This window comes from Cherax quadricarinatus, chromosome 39 (assembly GCF_038502225.1).
Source record: "Cherax quadricarinatus isolate ZL_2023a chromosome 39, ASM3850222v1, whole genome shotgun sequence".
NCBI classification, from domain to species: Eukaryota; Metazoa; Arthropoda; class Malacostraca; order Decapoda; family Parastacidae; genus Cherax; species Cherax quadricarinatus.
Window position 1 is genome coordinate 19,491,904 of NC_091330.1, and position 21,381 is coordinate 19,513,284.

General features: G+C 41.3%; 1 protein-coding gene across 9 annotated transcripts in view; it reads right to left on the bottom strand.

The window, feature by feature from the left end:
* hppy (MAP4K3-like protein hppy) overlaps positions 1–21,381 on the bottom strand; it is a 344,184-nt gene that overhangs the window by 54,466 nt on the left and 268,337 nt on the right. For all 9 annotated transcript variants that reach the window (XM_070092488.1, XM_070092484.1, XM_070092486.1 and 6 more), the window contains 3 exons: positions 13,153–13,325; positions 12,784–12,988; positions 9,783–9,910 (listed from right to left, as the gene is read on the bottom strand). In XM_070092488.1, coding sequence (XP_069948589.1) covers positions 9,783–9,910; positions 12,784–12,988; positions 13,153–13,325 — 506 coding nt within the window. The remainder of the gene's footprint in view (positions 1–9,782; positions 9,911–12,783; positions 12,989–13,152; positions 13,326–21,381) is intronic.

Sequence of the window (21,381 nt, forward strand, 5' to 3'; positions counted from 1 at the left end):
GCTCACGGTTCAGGGAGAGTGACCTAGTAGCGATCAGTGAAGAGGCGAGGCCAGGAGCTCGGACTCGACCCATGCAACCTCAACTAGGTGAGTACACACACACACACACACACACACACACAGGCCAGGAGCTAGGACTCGACCCCTGCAACCACAAATAGGTGAGTACACACACACACACACACACACACACACACACACACACACACACACACACACACGCACGCGCACACACTCGTGGAGGAGTCACGCGGTTTGAGCTCGTGTTTTGGTGGTAATTTCTGACTGTACCATAAGGAATAGTGTGGGGGATATAGGCGTGTGCACGCATAAGAGTGAATATAATCACTTAAGCCCCGAAAAAAGAAATATAAGTGATCACAGAAAAGCAATTTAGTAAATAGTGACAGTTACTATGTGGGGGCCGTTGGAAGGAAGGTGAATGGTTGTGTCAGCCCTAAATAGTGTTGCCATAATAACGCAGTGAGGTATTTGAAGAATAAGTGCGACTCAAGATCAGGGAGATAAGAGATATATGTATAGATGTATCAGTAAATACAGTGAGTGAGTGAAAAAAAAAAATAGATGAGCTAGAGACCATATTGCCTACAGGAAGTTAGTGGAAAAATTACCGAGAAATATCAAGCATTTTCATACTGGGACCCAGGAGGACGACAACATTACTCCACTGCCAGCCATAAGTAATATTCACCTAGTTTGAGTTGCATGGGGTCAGCACCAGTCTCTAGCTGGAAATTGGGGGTCACTCTCCTCGAGCTATCATAATTAGAATAAGCAGAATTTACTGGCATTTAATATAATTTATTGAGGTTTAGGAGAGTTAAGCAGTTAATGATAGATAGCCTAGTATGAGAGGTAGCCTAGCGAAGCCTAGCATACAGAATTGAACGTAATTTTAGGCACAAGATAGTACAGTGGGAACCAAGAGATTGGGTACATATGCAAAACATATGTAGTACATACGAGGGAAATAAGGACTGCTTACATAAACACACGCATACACACACACACACACACACACACACACACACACACACACACACACACACACACAGGATTTCACACCTTTATGTGAATTTACATAATTTTAGGCACACAAGACAGTACAGTGGAAACCAAGAGATAGGGTACATATGCAAAACATATGTAGTACATACGAGGGAAATAAGGACTGCTTACATAAACGCATGCATACACACACACATACATGCACACTAGGTGAGAACAGGATCTGCTTTTAGGCACTTGAATAGCTGTAGCACACACACACACACACACACACACAAACACGCACACATACATACACATACACACACATATACAGGATTTCACACCTTTATGTGAATTGACCCTCTAACCCTTCCTTCTCTCTCCGTCTCTTTGTCTCTTTTCCTCTCTTCCTCCCTCTCTCTCTCTCTATTCTTCTCTCTCTCTCTCTCTCTTACTCTTTCTGTCTCTTCCTCTCTCTCTTAATCTTTCTCTCCCTTCCTCTCTCTCTATTCCTCTCTCTCTCTTCCTCTCTCCCCCTTTCTCTCTCTTCCTTTCTCTTTCTCTCACTCTCTCCCCTTTTCCTTTTCACTCTCTCTCTCTCTCTTACTCTTTCTGTCTCTTCCTCTCTCTCTTAATCTTTCTCTCCCTTCCTCTCTCTCTCTTCCTCTCTCTCCCTTTCTCTCTCTTCCTTTCTCTTTCTCTCACTCTCTCCCCCTTTTCCTTTTCACTCCCCCCTTTCTCTCCTTCTACCTTCTCTCTCCCCCTCTCTCTCCTTCTACCTTCTCTCTCCCCCTCTCTCTCCTTCTACCTTCTCTCTCCCCCCTCTCTCTCCTTCTACCTTCTCTCTCCCCCCCTCTCTCTCTCTCCCCCTCCCCTCTCTCTCTCTCTCTTTCCTTTACTAGAAAAAAAAAATGGTTGGGACTTGTAGGAATCGGGGATCAGATGACAATGGTATTGGGAGGGAGGAATGGAGGGAGGAGCAGTGGAGAAGGATGGAGCAAGAATGGGAGAGAAAATTAGGAGAGCTTTCTGAAAAAATGGAGAAAGAGCTCTCTGCGAAATGGAAAAAGAGGTTGGAGAAGGAGACGAAGAAATGGGAGGCACAAGTCAGTAGACAGGGTAAGGGTCCTAGAGTTTGAGGTAAACAGGCTGAAGCAAGTCTCACGGGCAGTGACCAGAGAAGACACAGCATATGAAGCTGAGAGGATGAACAGGAAGGAAGGAGATATGAATTATGCTAAGGTCATATCAGCCTGCAAAGAAGGGTCAGGGAGTAAAAGGAAAGAGCAGCTGGTTGCAGATAGAGAGGGAGATAAGTCGAATGCTGAGGCACAACCATGCTACCAAGAGCCACTGGAAAAATCAAGGGAGAAAATGGCCATATACAGACAGGAACCAGAGTCACAGAGGGAGAGGCAATGGGAGGAGGAAAGGGCAAAATCAGTGTTTATCCATGGGCTTCGGGAGAGAGAGGAAAAGACACGCACTGAAAGACGGCAGGAAGAAAGAAAGGAGATTGGGAAAATCATCACGGAAATAGGGGGAGAAGACATGGACGAGATTGTAAATTTTCAGAGAATAGGGGGGTACGTGAAGGGGAGAAACCGACCGATCAAGCTGATTCTCAGGACAGAAACAGTGAGGAACAGGATCTTCCAAGAGAAACCAAGATTGAAAAACTTGGAAGAGTACAAGGTGTTCCTAGACAGAGACAGAACACAAACAGAGAGACAGCAGCTGAGGGAGAGGACAAAAAAGCGAAAGGAGATAGGAAAGGAAACAAGGATGGAACCAGCAGAGGTCAGTCAGAGCAGAACAGAGAAGCAAGGGCAAGCACACACACGACTATCCTCAGAACCCCACAACCTATCACACCATCCCAACACAAACTACAATCCATACCCACAGCTTCCACCCAACCCCCAATCATAGAATCCCACAGTATGCTACCAGGTCTCCCACCCCACAGGCCCCCCAAACCACAGTATTGGAAAGGAAACTGAAGGTATGGTACACAAACGCTGATGGAATAACAAACAAGTGGGAGGAGTGGCACGAAAGAGTCAAAGAGACATCACCGGACATCATAGCGCTCACAGAAACCAAGCTTACAGGTATGATAACAGATGCCATCTTTCCAACGGGATACCAGATCCTGAGGAAAGACAGAAGGAACAAGGGGGGTGGAGGAGTGGCACTGCTGATCAAACACCAATGGAATTTTGATGAGCTGGAGAGAGGAGACAGCGGAGAAGAAAGTGATTACATAGCGGGAACGCTTCACTCTGGAGGTCCCAAGGTGGTAATTGCAATGATGTATAACCCACCACAGAACAGCAGGAGACCAGGGCATGAGTATGACGAGAGCAATAGAGCGATGGTTGACACACTGGCTGCAGTGGCCAGAAGAGCTCATGCATGTAGGGCAAAGCTCCTGATCATGGGCAACTTTAACCACAAGGAGATCGAATGGGAGAACTTGGAGCCACATGGGGGCCAAGATACATGGAGGGCTAAGATGATGGAGGTGGTACTGGAAAACTTCATGTACCAACACGTAAGGGACATTACAAGAGAGAGAGAGGAGAGGATGAGCCAGCAAGACTGGACTTAGTATTCACCTTGAGCAGTGCAGATATTGAGGACATCACATATGAAAGACCCCTTGGGGTCAGCGATCATGTGGTTTTGAGCTTCGAATACACAGTAGAGCTACAAGTGGAGGGGAAAGCAGGAAGGCCAGGACAAATGAAACCAAACTATAGGAAAGGGGACTACATGGGAATGAGGAACTTCCTGAACGAGGTTCAGTGGGACAGAGAACTGGCAGGGAAGCCAGTTAATGAGATGATGGAATATGTAGCAACAATGTGCAAGGAGGCTGAAGAGAGGTTTGTACCCAAGGGAAACAGGAATAATGAAAAAGCCGATGAGCCCATGGTTCACCCAAAGGTGCAAGGAGGCAAAAACCAAGTGTGCTAGGGAATGGAAGAAATATAGAAGGCAAAGGACCCAGGAGAATAAGGAGAGCAGTCGTAGAGCCAGAAACGAATATGCACAGATAAGAAGGGAGGCCCAACGACAATATGAAAACGACATAGCAGCGAAAGCCAAATCTGACCCGAAGCTGTTATACAGCCACATCAGGAGGAAAACAACAGTCAAGGACCAGGTAATCAGGCTAAGGAAGGAAGGAGGAGAGACAACAAGAAATGACCGTGAAGTATGTGAGGAACTCAACAAGAGATTCAAAGAAGTGTTTACAGAGGAGACTGAAGGGGCTCCAGAGGGACGGAGAGGTGTGGCACATCACCAGGTGCTGGAAACGGTACACACAACCGAGGAAGAAGTGAAGAGGCTTCTGAGTGAGCTAGATACCTCAAAGGCAATGGGGCCAGATAACATCTCTCCATGGGTCCTGAGAGAGGGAGCAGAGGCGCTATGTGTACCCCTAACACCAATATTCAATACATCTATCGAAACAGGGAGATTACCTGAGGCATGGAAGACAGCAAATGTAGTCCCAATCTTTAAAAAAGGAGACAGACATGAAGCACTAAACTACAGACCAGTGTCACTGACATGTATATTATGCAAAGTCATGGAGAAGATTGTCAGGAGAAGAGTGGTGGAACACCTAGAAAGGAATGATCTCATCAACAGCACCCAACATGGTTTCAGGGACGGGAAATCCTGTGTCACAAACCTACTGGAGTTCTATGACAAAGTGACAGCAGTAAGACAAGAGAGAGAGGGGTGGGTGGATTGCATTTTCTTGGACTGCAAGAAGGCGTTTGACAAAGTACCACACAAGAGATTAGTGCAAAAACTGGAGGACCAAGCAGGGATAACAGGGAAGGCACTACAATGGATCAGGGAATATTTGTCAGGAAGACAGCAGCGAGTAATGGTACGTGGCGAGGTGTCAGAGTGGGCACCTGTGACCAGCGGGGTCCCACAGGGGTCAGTCCTAGGACCAGTGCTGTTTCTGGGATTTGTGAACGACATGACAGAAGGAATAAACTCTGAGGTGTCACTGTTTGCAGATGACGTGAAGTTGATGAGAAGAATTCATTCGATCGAAGACCAGGCAGAACTACAAACGGATCTGGACAGGCTGCAGACCTGGTCGAGCAATTGGCTCCTGGAGTTCAATCCCACCAAGTGCAAAGTCATGAAGATTGGGGGAAGGGCAAAGAAGACTGCAGACGGAGTACAATCTAGGGGGCCAGAGACTACAAACCTCACTCAAGGAAAAAGATCTTGGGGTGAGTATAACACCAAGAACATCTCCTGAAGCGCACATCAACCAAATAACTGCTGCAGCATATGGGCGCCTGGCAAACCTCAGAACAGCATTCCGACATCTTAATAAGGAGTCGTTCAGGACCCTGTACACCGTGTACGTTAGGCCCATATTGGAGTATGCGGCACCTGTTTGGAACCCACACCTAGCCAAGCATGTAAAGAAACTAGAGAAAGTGCAAAGGTTTGCCACAAGACTAGTCCCAGAGCTAAGAGGTATGTCCTACAAGGAGAGGTTAAGGGAAATCAACCTGACGACACTGGAGAACAGGAGAGATAGGGGGGATATGATAACGACTTACAAAATACTGAGAGGAATTGACAAGGTGGACAAAGACAGGATGTTCCAGAGACTGGACACAGCAACATGGGGACACAGTTGGAAGCTGAAGACACAGATGAATCACAGGGATGTTAGGAAGTATTTCTTAGCCACAGAGTAGTCAGGAAGTGGAATAGTTTGGGAAGAGATGTAGTGGAGGCAGGATCCATACATTGCTTTAAGCAGAGGTACGATAAAGCTCATGGTTCAGGGAGACTGACCTAGTGGCGACTAGTGAAGAGGCGGGGCCAGGAGCTTGGACTCGACCCCTGCAACCTCAACTAGGTGAGTACAACTAGGTGAGTACACATACACACACACACACATGCACACATATGCAATACATACACACACACATATGCAATACACACAATACACACATATGCAACACACACTTATCAATTGACAATACCTTGAGCAGCTCCTCATTTCCTGAAGCAAATATTCTTTCACTTGCCATGTATTGTACACCTATATACAGACACATCTACAGTATTATTACATCTGTCAATTTTTTACACTAATGAATTTAGAGGCCAAGAGCTGTCTTCCTACCTCAACTCATATCAAAGCCTAGCCCTTTCTAAGGTACACTACTACCCCCTTCCTTTCCAAAGATGTTACCCACATCAGTCAGTTAACATCTATGTTTAATCGGGCAAAAAAAAAAAAAAAAAAAATGCTTTTTAAATATTTTTTCTTATTATATTGTTTATTACAAAATCATTTTGATAATCAACTGCCCTAATGTTTGAGCAAAAACCCTGACATAAAATATGTTTTATAAAAACTAATATTCAAGGTGACTTAATGGACCATAAATGAAATTTTCCTCAGAGTCAGGGGGGAAAAAGAGGTTGGGGGAAAAAAAAGGTTGGGAAAAAAAAAGTCCTTATTTTCTATGACGCTGATCTTACCGACATTAACTGACATCACAATCAGTATATCTGAAGGTATTTTTAGTACAGGTCGACCATTACTAATCCAGCATCATCAGGACTTGTAGGGTGCTGGATTAGTGACTTTGCCGGATTACAGAGTGGTTAGGTTAGAATACACTTTACCCAACAGCAATATTTACGCATCATCGATTTCACCTAATTTACGCCCAATTTTTGGCCCATTCCATTGTTCCAATCTACCAAACTCATAGCTATTTTGCTAGTATTCCTTCTATTATGTCAACTGAGTACAAGAAACTGCCCATTCACCTATTTCCACTATCCAATGAAGTGGTGAGAAATTGGCAATCTGACCAGTTTCACACAAATTTCAAGATGCCAATTTCAAAACAGGGTTCAAAATAAACAATGCAGACATTTCCCACACTAAAATAACATTTTTCTCTGTTCATTAGTCATGTCTCCAGGCCCCTCTTATATTATTCTTGCTTTCTATTTTGAATTGTTATTCACACAAAAAAATAGAAAATTTACTGTTATGCAGACTACTGCATTATTGTAATAATTGTATAAATAATGTCAATTCATTCATGACTGCATATTAGACTGGGCCAGTTGGACACATATAGGACAGTGATGTCATTTGTTTACTCTGGAACATCAGTAAAAATCAAATATTTCCGCTATTTTGAGCTCAATTTCAAGGTACTTCTCGTTGTGAAACCAATCAAAATCATGTCTATTTCTGTAATATATCTTCCATTCTATCAAATGAGACTAAAAAAATGAGAATACAACCATAAAAATCATACGAAAATACACCACTGAGGGGCAGCTAATGGCTGAGAAGTGAACTCTGTTACTTATTGTTTGATTTCTTTCATTTTTGGTGTACGCTAGGAAGCATCTTTCCATCATACATTGCCCAAGTTTCAATAAGATAGTCCAACAAACAACTGAGAAAAAAAAAATTACCAAAAATAATATATGGCAAGCCCAAGCCAGGTAATTTATCCTGTCGTCTTTCTTAAAAAAATATAGTATGGTTTTGACATTTAGCAAAATATCTGCCTTTTACCATCATACAAATAAAAAACAAACTGTGATATTTCAAAAAAGCTTCACCAGTTTGTACAACAATTATTCTATTATGTTGTCTGTGAAATTTATTGCATTCCTATCATTATTAATGCCACTATGCTAAGATATAAATGAATAACTTCTGAGATAATCATCAAAAACAAGCAAGCACCGAAAAAAAAAAAATTGAGAAAATAGCTTTCTTGTTTCAGCTTTATGGTACATTATGAGTGTATATCACAGTTAGCCCTGTACTGCACTACATTTTCTCTAATATAAGCCCCCAAGACAGGAATAGCAGGACGGTACTCTTATCCCATATCCTCTAGTGGTAACTTCATGCCTCCGTCGGATCGCTTGGTATTATGCCAAATATTATTCATTCTGGAGTATTTGCCATGTTTTTATGGTATTTATGTTGTTTATTATGTCATGTTAGATCAACTGTGATAGGTAAATAAACCACAGTGTTGATATTAGCGTAATAGTAAAGCATATTCCCCCGCATCACAAGACTCAAGAATTCCTGCTGACGTAAGCAAAGACTTCCAGCAGGCGTGCATGAGCGTGTTCGATAGGAGTGAATGGAGACGAATGGTATTTGAACCTGACAATCTGTTGGAGTGTGAGCAGGGTAATATTTAGTGAAGGGATTCAGGGAAACCGGTTATTTTTATATAGCCAGACTTGAGTCCTGGAAATGGGAAGTACAATGCCTGCACACTAAAGGAGGGGTTCGGAATATTAGCAGTTTGGAGGGATATGTTGTGTATCTTTATACGTATATGCTTCTAAACTGTTGTTCTGAGCACCTCTGCAAAAACAGTGATTATGTGTGAGTGAGGTGAAAGTGTTGAATGATGATGAAATTATTTTCTTTTTGGGGATTTTCTTTCTTTTTGGATCACCTGCCTCGGTGGGAGACAGCCGACTTGTAAAAAAAAAGAAACAGTAAGCGAATGTTCACAGATGGTTCCTGATTGGCTCTCAGATTCCATAATAGCTCCACTCACTCTGTTATGATGCCAAACTGTAAATTATTATATTAGAAAGAATAATAAAGAAATAAATGAAAAAAAGAATTGGAAAATTGACTTGTGAGCATGCATGCTACTGGTGGCGGCATCAATATATATGTTATAAATGACTACAATTCCTTGTAGGAATATAATACAACAATGATTCTTATACCAGAGTGTTGCCAAAGTATTAAGCTATTTTTCTATACGAACCACTCAATTTTAGTATTTTTTTTTTTATTTTTTTTATTTCACGCGCTGCATGTGTTAGCTGCCATTAAGTCGCTGTTTTACACCACGGTCGCAGTTTTTTCTCATTATGCACTACATGCTGCAGTGCAGTGCAGTCACAGCTTATCTGAGTGAACTGAGCTCATGGCAAGCGACAATGGCTTCAAAGTCACCTTATCTTTTATGGACAATGTACGGTGTATGTGCTTTACACAATAAGAAGCATTTCTTTTATTTGTTGGAACCATGGCCAGGGCTAAAAGTAAGCAGGTTATAACAAATGGAGAAAAAGAAATTGGAATGACTTATGCAGCAAGTAGCGTCACCAAACAGTAGCAGCAGGTTGGTGTGGTGACTCTGGAAATTTGAAATTATACTAGCTGAAATTAGTGTGGATTACTAATGGAACCAGATTACTGATTGCCGGATTAGTGATGGCCGACCTGTACTATATGTAAGTTGTGTACTGAAAAAGTTGAGCACACTGCTCCAAAAGTTTTTGTCCTTAATTTTTACATATTTTCCAAGGTTTATGTTACTAATTCAATGAAGTTATTATAAAGCAATTTTCACTTCTCATCTACAGACAGTAAACAGGGTTACACATTCTCAAAACCTGCAGGTAAATATATATCTACTTACTTCTAGATGGACAGGGGTAATAGATGTAAGGAGACTTGCCAAACATCTACTCACCAGGATTGAACCTGGGTCCTTTGGTTGGGAGTTGAATGTGCTACCACTGAGTTATAAGCTTAAACTGAAAGACTCAAAAGTCTCCAAAACTTTCACATTACCAGTGATGCACTATACTAGATAACATATACTAACACTTGGGAATTTTACCATTAGTACTGACAAACCTGGGCTTCAACTCTAGCATGCAACACCAGTAATTGTTTTATAATTTACCTTGGTGGTGATGGTATATTTCCTTGGTAAAAATTTTTCTGGTATTTTATTCATGGGTAAAGAAAATTTGTGCAAATGCCGGTTGTGGAGTCCAATCAACTCATGACGATACAAGTAGGGGCCCTTGCCTGTAAAGTAATAAATATATAAATGATTTACTTTTTAACAATAATAAAGAAAATAATATACTATACTTGAAGCGTATTTTTATTTTAATTAAATATTTAAATATGACAGTTACATTACAGTTAAAATAGACACAGATATAATAACAATACCACACCATGTCCTTAAAATTGTAATTCTAATACAGACTTAATTATTCTTAGAAAGCTGTAACAGAATCCACAGAGACCACACAAGGAACAAATACCTCTCTGGTACTCAGGTGTTCAGTGCAATTTACATAAAAACTATGCAATTAAAGAGGATCAAAAAAAAAGAACGAATAAATTAAAGACTGTACAATATTCAGATAAAAGAAAAGCGAGTATGTTGATAGTGATAGAAACATAATAACACTAAGAAATAACTCCCTCAAAGTGCTCCTTTGTCTTTAGTAAACACAAGGGAAAGGTTATCATTGACTGAACACAAAAGTATCTGTCCCTTTTTTTTTTTTTTTGGAGGGGGGGGGAATTGGGGGCATGACTCGTCCCTATTTACATATTGGATTGTAAGATTAACAAGAGATCTATGTAGTTCTTGGAAATCTAAAAGTGTGAGTGTGTTTGTGTTTGACAGTAGCCAGTAGACAGGATCCTGCTCCACTACTGACCCTCTTACTTAGTCTGGGTACATGAATTTGTCATGATTTTTGTTAACTTTGTCTTGTTATGACACTTTTTTTTTTTCTAGCAAACAGAAACAGAAACTGACAATTTTAGATTTCCAAGAGCTACATAGATCTCTTGTTAACCCTTTGACTGTCGCGGCCGTATATATACGTCTTACGAGGTACCGTGTTTGACGTATATATACTCTCAAATTCTAGCGGCTTCAAATCAAGAAGGAGAAAGCTGGTAGGCCCACATGTGAGAGAATGGGTCTGTGTGGTCAGTGTGCACCACATAAAAAAAATCCTGGAGCACGCAGTGCATAATGAGAAAAAAAAAAATGCCGACCATTTTTTTAATTAAAATGCCGACTTTGTGGTCTATTTTCGTATAGTATTTATGGTTGTATTCTCGTTTTCTTGGTCTCATTTGATAGAATGGAAAACATATTATAGAAAAAGAGATGATTTTGATTGATTTTACTATAAAAAAACCTGGAAATGGAGCTCAAATTAGGGGAAATGTTAGATTTTTACCAATGTTCAAAAGTAAACTAATGACATCATTGTCCAATAAATGTCCAACTAGCCATTCTAATATGCAGTCATGAATGGGTTGATGTTATTTATACAATTATTACAGCATTGGAGTAGTCTGCATAATAGTAAATTTTCTATTTTTTGTTTGAATAAAAATTCAAAATAGAAAGCAAGAGTAATATCAGAGGGGCTTGGAGACATGACTGATGAACAAAGAAAATGTTATTTTAGAGCCAAGAATGTCTGCATTGTTCATTCTGGACCTTATTTTGAAATTGTCATATTTTTTAATTTTCATGAAATTGGCCAAATTGCAAATTTCTGACCACGTTATTGGGTAGTTGAAATTGGTAAATGGGCAGTTTCTTGTACTCAATTGATAGAAAAAATGGAGTTCTAAAGAAATAGCTATGAGTTTGGTCGACTGAAACAAAGGAATTAGCCGAAAATAGGGCTCAAAGTGAGCGAAATCGCCGATTTGTAAATATCGCCAAGGTCGCTAACTTCGCGAGAGCGTAATTCCGTCAGTTTTCCATCAAATTTCGTTTTTTTGGTGTCATTAGAATCGGGAAAAGATTCTCTATCATTTCATGAGAAAAATTTATTTTTTTTTTGAAATTTTGCAACACCAGGAGACACCTCAGGATTGGGGATTGCGACAGTCAAGGGGTTAATCTTACAATCCAATATGTAAATAGGGACAAGTCATGCCCCCAATTTCCAAAATGGGAGAACCACTGAAGTTCCACAATACCATCAAACCAAATACAATTACAGAAATGTAAGAGGAATACAAAAAAAAAAAAAAAAATTTTTTTTTAGAGTTTTTCAGTATGAGAGAATATACTCATTTGAATTCTCCAACTGGGCAGGGTTGAAAAAATAAATCACATGAGGGAAGGACAGAAAGGAAGATGAATGGAGGGACGGAAGGAAAGATTGCCAATAAGGGATACCAAAACATTACAACATTCCTTGTTTTTATGTGCATGTTTTAGCACTGCATTGTTGAATGCAGTATTACTCAAAGTTTACATTAATACTAAGTTATACTAATACATCAATGCATTCTTCCAATGAAATCCTATAGTGGTTAAATTCTTCTAGTGAGTCAGTATGGATGTGCCCAGGACACAACAAATGACCAGGGTGGCACAAGGACAGATCATGTCAAATTCCTGGGGTGGCACAATCTTATTCTGAGACTGACTGCATTTTGTAAAGAAAATGCAGTGTTAAAGATATGGAGGTTACAAGTACCATACCATAACAAAGTTGAAAATGAACAGCAAGAATTATAAAATGGCTTAAAGTACTGTATGTTCATGCTTTACACATACTGTATATAGGTAGTAATACTGGTTTACCTAAAGAGTCAGGGCACATGGAATTTTTTCTGCAATTATTTATACTGGGAAAATCACATGGGTCTTTGGAGGTCACTACAACATGTTTGAAATGAAAATAAGGATTCAAAAAGATATAGCATAAGAGAAACCACTTACAACAGCAGATGGGGATAATGAATACTACTACTTAGCACTCAATGGTCTTGTTTAACTCTCCCTAATGCTTCTTATTCAGTCTCACCATGATAAAAACGACCAAAGAAAAAAGGAATTGTTTATTTGTATAAACAATTAAATAAAACATAAGTGTTATGCTTTATTCTGAGTGTTAACCTACCTGATATTGTCATGAGGACATCTTTAATTACAAACATCCATGTGGTTCTGGTGGGTAATAACTGCTCCATGGCAGCCTCATGTAACTCATTAAGGTTGAGGGTGTATATTCCCTCTTCTGCTCCTATAAGAATATGTTGGTCACGAGTGTCTGGATGGATCCAAGAAGCTGTACAGTGTATGTGTAGTGGGCACCCATTGAAAACCTGTAAAATTTAATTTCATAATCAATATATTATGGAACTTTTTCCAGTAAGATATTCTTAGTTCCTTAGGGAGAACCTCATATGCATTTGGAGAACATTAAATTAAAAAAATAAAAGCTTATGAAAGTGTGAACTACTAAAATTTAAAACATCGAACATATTACCTTAGAGAAGCAAGCACCCATATGGACCTTTGGTGTAGGTGGAAGGCCATTCGACTGTGGTCTTGGGGGAGTATTATGTCGACGTTTATCTTTTCTACGAGGAGGAATAGGGGGTGTCCCACTGCCATCATCCTCTCCACCACTACCTACTCCCTGTCCATTTTCTTTGGATCCTATAAAGAAATGTGAAAATAAAATTTTGGCAAGGAAAACTTAAAAGAGCATGTACAAAGGCATGCAGATGCTTACTTACTTTACATATGACTACTAACTTATGAATCATATACTATACAGTACATGCCTTTGTATATCTCATGTTGTGTATTTTTTTTTTTTTCAACAAGTCGGCCATCTCCCACCGAGGCAGGGTGACCCAAAAAAGAAAGAAAATCCCCTAAAAGAAAATACTTTCATCATCATTCAACACTTTCACCACACTCACACATTATCACTGTTTTTGCAGAGGTGCTCAGAATACAACAGTGGTGGTTAACGCTCTCGCTTCACACGGCGAGGGCCTGGGTTCGATTCCCAGCCAGAGTAGAAACATTGGACGTGTTTCTTTCCACCTGTTGTCTATGTTCCCCATCAGTAAAATGGGTACCTGGGTGTTAGTCGACTGGTGTGGGTCGCATCCTGGGACACTGACCTAAGGAGGCCTGGTCACAGACCGGGCCGCGGGGGCGTTGACCCCCGGAACTCTCTCCATGTAAACTCCATGTATAAAGATACACAACATATCCCTCCAAACTGCCAATATCCCAAACCCCTCCTTTACAGTGCAGGCATTGTACTTCCCATTTCCAGGACTCAAGTCCGACTATATGAAAATAACCGGTTTCCCTGAATCCCTTCACTTAATATTACCCTGCTCACACTCCAACAGATCGTCAGGTCCCAAGTACCATTCGTCTCCATTCACTCCTAACACGCTCACGCACGCTTGCTGAAGTCCAAGCCCCTCACCCACAAAACCTCCTTTACCCCCTCTCTCTAACCCTTTCGAGGACGACCCCTACTCCGCCTTCCTTCCCCTATAGATTTATATGCTTTCCATGTCATTCTACTTTGATCCATTCTCTCTAAATGACCAAACCACCTCAACAACCCCTCTTCTGCCCTCTGACTAATGCTTTTATTAACTCCACACCTTTTCTTAACTTCCACACTCCGAATTTTCTGCATAATATTTACACCACACATTGCCCTTAGACAGGACATTTCCACTGCCTCCAACCGTCTTCTCGCTGCTGCATTTACCACCCAAGCTTCACATCCATATAAGAGTGTTGGTACTACTATACTTACATACATTCCCTTCTTTGCCTCCAGAGATAACGTTTTTAGATTCCACATATACCTCAATGCACCACTCACCTTTTTTCCCTCATCAATTCTATGATTAACCTCATCCTTCATAAACCCATCCGCCGACATGTCAACTCTCAAGTATCTAAAAACATTTACTTCTTCCATACTCCTCCTCCCCAATTTAATATCCAATTTTTCTTTATCTAAATCATTTGATACCCTCATCACCTTACTCTTTTCTATGTTCACTTTCAATTTTCTACCTTTACACACATTCCAAAACTGATCCACTAACCTTTGCAATTTTTCATTAGAATCTCCCATAAGCACAGTATCGTCAGCAAAAAGTAACTGTCAATTCCCATTTTGAATTTGATTCCCCATAATTTAATCCCACCCCTCTCCCGAACACCCTAGCATTTACTTCTTTTACAACCCCATCTATAAATATATTAAACCATCATGGAGACATTACACATCCCTGTCTAAGACCTACTTTTACCGGGAAGTAGTCTCCCTCTCTTCTACACACCCTAACCTGAGCCTCACTATCCTCATAAAAACTCTTAACAGCATTTAGTAACTTACCACCTATTCCATATACTTGCAGCATCTGCCACATTGCTCCTCTATCCACTCTATCATATGCCTTTTCTAAATCCATAAATGCAATAAAAACTTCCCTACCTTTATCTAAATACTGTTCACATATATGCTTCGATGTAAACACTTGATCTACACATCCCCTACCCACTCTGAAGCCTCCTTGCTCATCTGCAATCCTACATTCTGTCTTACCTCTAATTCTTTCAATTATAACCCTACCGTACACTTTTCCTGGTAAACTCAGTAAACTTATTCCTCTATAATTTTTACAATCTCTTTTGTCCCCTTTCCCTTTATATAAAGGGACTATACATGTAATACATGTTGTGTATTACATACATCAATTCATGAAAACAATGGCAGTTCACTAGAAATCAATATTATATAACAATGATAATACTTGACTAGGAACACCTTGATAAGGCACAGAACTCTCTTTCCAAAGATAAGTGTAACACATACATAACCACATCAGAAAATGGATTATATCACACCAGTGAAATTTATTATTAATCAGTAATACAGTGGAACCTTGGTACTCGAATAGCTCCATACTTGAACAATTAGGTATTCGAACGCTTTGTTTGGTAAACAAATAGCTTGGTAGTCGACTGTGTGCTTGGCACTCGACCAAACAAACATGACCTGCCAGAACTTCACTGAAAACTATTTTATGTTTCTTTGCCTTTTTAGGTGTTTCTTATATTATCTGTATAAATAAGTCACCATGGGGCCTAAGAGGGTTAGTGATAACAGCCAACCAAAAAGAAAATTGGTTGTGAAAAATTTGTTCTGTACTCGAACAGACTTCTGGAACCAATTAAGTTCACCAAATTGTTGGTGACCTCAACCAACACCTTATACAGAGGGACTCTGATGACCTTCTTGCAGTATTTGACATGAGAAACTTTGTTGATTTCCCTACTCACATCTCTGGCTCCTCCCTTGACCCAGTAGTGAGTGATCTGGCAGAAGGTATAGTCACTTGTCAACCCCTTGGCTACGTTGGATCGTCTGACCACAAGGCTGCTTTTACGACACTTAAGATCCCAACAGAATGAGGTGAGGAGTCCACACGCACAACCTGGCTATGGGAAAGAGGTAATTGGCCAGCCCTTTGCTCTGAGCTCGCCACCACTGATTGGAATGCTCTTCTCCAAGGGGATGTTGACTACCAAGTGAAAGCCTTCACTGGACACATCCTTAATCTACAACAAGAACACATTCCTCACTGGCAATATGTGACGAAGCCTACAGATCAGCCTTGGTTTTGCTTTCATTGTAGAGAGGCTGCTACTGCTAAGTACAAAGCATGGCGAAAGTATAAGAAACATCCTACCACCTATAACAGGAACTTGCACAGGCAAGCCTGTAGGCATATGGGTGACGTTCAAAAGTGGGCCATTGCTAAATGGCAGGTGGACACTAAAAGAAAGTTAGCATCAGGTAGGGTAGGCTCCAAAACCTGGTGGTCACTGGTCAAGGACAGACAAGGTTATCTGCCTGATGAAGTCATTCCACCTCTAAATCGACAGGATGGGACCACCTCTACTAGTAGTCAAGAGAAGGTGGACCTCTTTGCTGAACACTTTGCTACCAAAATGCAAGTTCCTGATCCAGCAAGGGACCCTCCTTGGCTAGCTGCAAGAACTGTGTCAAAACTGTCAGTGGTGACAATAAGGCAGGAGGAGGTGCACTTCCTTCTTAAATCGCTTGACCAAGAAAAGGCTGTGGGCCCAGACAACTTGAGCGCAAGATTGCTGAGATGTGCAGACCAGCTAGCAGCACCTCTAACTCACATCTTTCAGCACTGCCTAGTACAATGTAAATGTCCCTCTCTGTGGAAAGAGGCAAATGTAGTCTCTGTTCACAAAAAGAAAAGCAGAGCAGAAATCAGCAACTACAGACCAGTGTCACTCCTGTCAATCACTGGTAAGATCCTTGAGACAATAATCTCAAGACAAATGACAGAGTTTTTTGACTACCACTCACTACTTTGTGATCGTCAATACGGCTTCAGGAAAGGTTACTCTGCTGCTGATCTGTTGTTAAACCTCTCCACTAAGTGGCACCAGTCACTGGATGAATCCAAAGTCAGCTGTGTGGTAGCACTGGACATTGCTGGCGCTCTCGACTGGGTGTGGCACCAGGGCCTCTTAGCAAAACTTCAAGCACTGGGAATTGCAGGCTCTATGCTATGTCTTCTCAGTTATTACCTTCATGGTAGATCTCTAAGTGTAGTTCTCAATGGAACGGAATCAGCAAGACATCCTATTGGGGCAAGTGTTCCACAAGGAAGCGTGCTGGGACCATTGTTATGGAATGTCTACTTCAACTACCTTCTTCATCTCATCCCAGAATCCCATGCATATGCAGACGACTGTACACTGACATTCACTTATCCAAGAGAAGAAATGCCAGCTGCTCTAAGCTACATCAATCACCAGCTAAGAGCTATATCAGCTTGGGGAAATAGATGGCAAGTAACATTTGCACCTAAGAAAATGCAAATTATGATGGTCTCAAGGCACCATGATGGTAATGCTGGTGCAGTAGTAAGGATGAATGGGAGGGTGTTGGCACCTGGAGAAGAAGTTGATATCCTTGGGGTGAAATTTGACTCCAAACTAACCATGAAGAACCATGTTGTAAATCTTGCAAACAAGGCAGCCAGGAAGCTTACAGCACTTCGCCGTATCTTACATCTGCTTGACAGTAGGGGTTGCAAGATCCTGTACGAGGCACAAGTACGCCGCACCTTGAGTATGCTCCACTTTCTTGGTTTGCCTGCCCCCCTCTCATCTGCGACTGCTTGACAGAGTAGAGAACAGAGCAAGGACGTCTCATCTCTCGCCTGGACCCATCCTGGATAGATCTGTCATTTCAGCAGAGCCTTCAACATAGGAGGGATGTGGGTGGCCTTACTGTTATGTACAAGGCCAATATTGTCAAAATACCACACTTGATCCACTTCAAGGACAGCGTGAAGCAAGCTTTTATGCCACAAGACGGGCAGAAAGCAGCAACTTCACTCTGGCTGTATTCTTCTCCAGAACATCACTCCATCTGAGATCATACATACCCAGGATGACTCGAGTATGGAACACATTAAATACAAGCATAATGATGTCAACGAGATAAAGTCAGTTGATCAAATGAAAATGCTGACCCACAGATGGCTCCAACTTCATCCTGTTCCCTACTTGTATGTCTCATAACAATAAAAATGCTTTCAAATGAGCTGATGTAGGTAACAGCTCTTAGCTTGCCAATAAGTTAGGAATCCTTAACCTGTAAATGCTGTCAATAAAGCTAGGGATCCTTAACCTGTCAAACCCTGTGTAGAGAAAGAAAGAGAGAGAGAGAGAGAGAGAGAGAGAGAGAGAGAGAGAGAGAGAGAGAGAGAGAGAGAGAGAGAGAGAGAGAGAGAGAGAGAGAGAGAAAGAGAGAGAGAGAGAGAGAGAGAGAGAGAGAGAGAAAGAGAGAGAGAGAGAGAGAGAAAGAGAGAGAGAGAGAGAGAGAGAGAGAAAGAGAAAGAGAGAGAGAGAGAGAGAGAGAGAGAGAGAGAGAGAGAGAGAGAGAGAGAGAGAGAGAGAGAAAGAGAGAGAGAGAGAGAGAGAGAGAGAGAGAGAGAGAGAGAGAGAGAGAGAGAGAGAGAGAGAGAGAGAGAGAGAGAGAGAGAGAGAGAGAGAGAGAGAGAGAGAGAGAGAGAGAGAGAGAGAGAGAGAGAGAGAGAGAGAGAGAGAGAGAGAGAGAGAGAGAGAGAGAGAGAGAGAGAGAGAGAGAGAGAGAGAAAGAGAGAGAGAGAGAGAGAGAGAGAGAGAGAGAGAGAGAGAGAGAGAGAAAGAGAGAGAGAGAGAAAGAGAGAGAGAGAGAGAGAGAGAGAGAGAGAGAGAGAGAGAGAGAGAGAGAGAGAGAGAGAGAGAGAGAGAGAGAGAGAGAGAGAGAGAGAGAGAGAGAGAGAGAGAGAGAGAGAGAGAGAGAAAGTGAGGTTTGTAAACAAAATTACATTGTGCACACATTGTCTCCATGATGATACAGTAGAATAAATAAAGAGCAACACTCCCATTTCCATCTAACACCATTTTTAGAAGAAATGAAGCTCTGAGTGAAAGCATACGAAAGGAATAATTTTCTACAGTTACCCCCAGTAATATTAGTGTACACATTTTATCTGATGTTGGACTAAAGAAAACGTTATTCTTGCCATCACTCCTACAAGTCATCTGGCTACCACATCTCATTTTTATGTTAATTTATTCTACTGTGGGGTGTATTTATCATGTTTATATGTTATGTATTGTGTTTATTACTACATAATTTTGAAAAAATATCATTGATGAATTAATGAAAATGTGTAAATTAACATAAAATACGACATATAATGAGACTCGGTGATTATTATTATTATTATCATTACTAATATGGCGTCTCAAGACATAAGACACTCTTACTGATTTTAATGTGTACCTGCACGCCAGCACATTGTCTAAGTTTATTGAGGTACAGGTATACAGTAGAACCTCAGTTTTTGTTTGCCCCGGTTTTCATCGAATTCAGTTTTCGATGACTTTTTCCATCAAAATTTTGTCCCAGTTTTCATTCATCACCTTGGTCTTTGTCTGTGTCTGCCTACCCACACCCACACAAAGCATCCAATGCGTTCTGAGTCAGTTTGGCTTTGTTTCTCGTCAAGTGAGCATTACCCTGTACATTCATCCGAAACATTTCGTAATAATCCTTTGTTTTTTGTGCTTGTTTGAGTGCGACAGCTAAATAAGCCATCATGGGGCCAAAGAAAGTTCGGAGTGCCAGCTCTATGATAAAGGCGGCGAGAAAAATGAGAGAATTCAAGAAAGAACTCATAGCAAAGTACGGGGCTGGATGCGAGTGGCCAGGATGTGGAAGAGTTGGTGGACAACCACAGGAAAGAGCTAACCACTGAAGAGCTGCAGCACCTTCAACTGGAACAGCAACAGATCGCAGCTGAGGAAATTGCTTCAGAGGAGGAGGAAGAGAGGGAAGAATGTGCCTTCTTCAGTGATTAAGGACATTTGTGCAAATTGGAATGAGTTGCAGAGTTTTGTGGAGAAACATCACCCTAACAAAGCTGTTGCAAGCTGTGTCTGTAAAATGTTCAAGGACAATGCCTTATTCCATTTTAGGCAAATCTTTGAGACGCCAGAAACAGACCTCTCTGGACAGATTATTTGTGCGACAGGGGTCCAGTGCCAGTAAAAGACAAAGAAGGGAAGTAATTCCGGATAGGGACTTGATACTTGAAGTCCTTATGGAGGGGAAGTCCCCTTCCAACCAATAACCTCTCCTCCTCCTCGCATCTTCCATACACCAACAAGTCTTCAATAAAAGTAAATGTAATATTAAATGTTCATTTATCCATTTCATTAGTTCTTTATACAGTGCAACCTCAAAAATCGAACGTATCACATATCGAACGTTTCGAAAATAGGACCATTTTTTCGGACAAACTGTGTCCCTATTATCGAACGCGCCCCTATTTTTGGACCGCTGGGTATGGGACCTGTCTGCTGCCCGCTCTGTCCGCGTCCCCGCGCAGGCACCGTGAGCAGCCTAGCTTTGTTTATGCTTGAGTGAACACTAACCTGCACTCTCATTCAAGCATTTTACGATTATTTCGTTGTGTTTAGTGCTTGTGGGACTCTGAAATAACCTGCCATGGGCCCAAAGAAACTTGCTAGTGGTACCCCTGTGGTAAAGAAAGTGAGAAACACCATAGATGTGAAGAAGGAAATAATACAGAAGTATGAGAGTGGTGTGAGACTTGCTGAGCTTGCCAGGATGTATGGGAAAAACAAGTCGACCATCGGTTCTATCCTGTCAAAGAAAGAACAAATCAAGGAAGCTGATGTTGTGAAAGGTGTTAATATAGGGAGTGGATGAGGTGCCTTCTTCAAAGATTAAGGAGATTTGTGCCAAGTGGAATGATGTCCAAATGTTTGTGCAGAAGTACCACCCTGAGCAAGGTGAAACAAGCCATCTTTGCAACAAGTTCAGTGACAGAACCATGTCCCATTTTAGGGAAATGCTAAGGAGGCACCAGAAACAGAGGACTGTGGACAGTTATTTTGTGAGACAGGGGTCCAGTGACTCTCAAGCTGGTCCTAGTGGCATTAAAAGACAGAGAAGAGAAGTAACCCCAGAGAGGGCTTTACCTGAAGTCCTCATGGAGGGGGATTCTCCTTCCAAACACTAACCCCCCCAATCTCTCTCCTCCTCCATATCTTCCAGATGCCATCACCAGTCTTCAATAAAGGTAAGTAAAAATGTTAT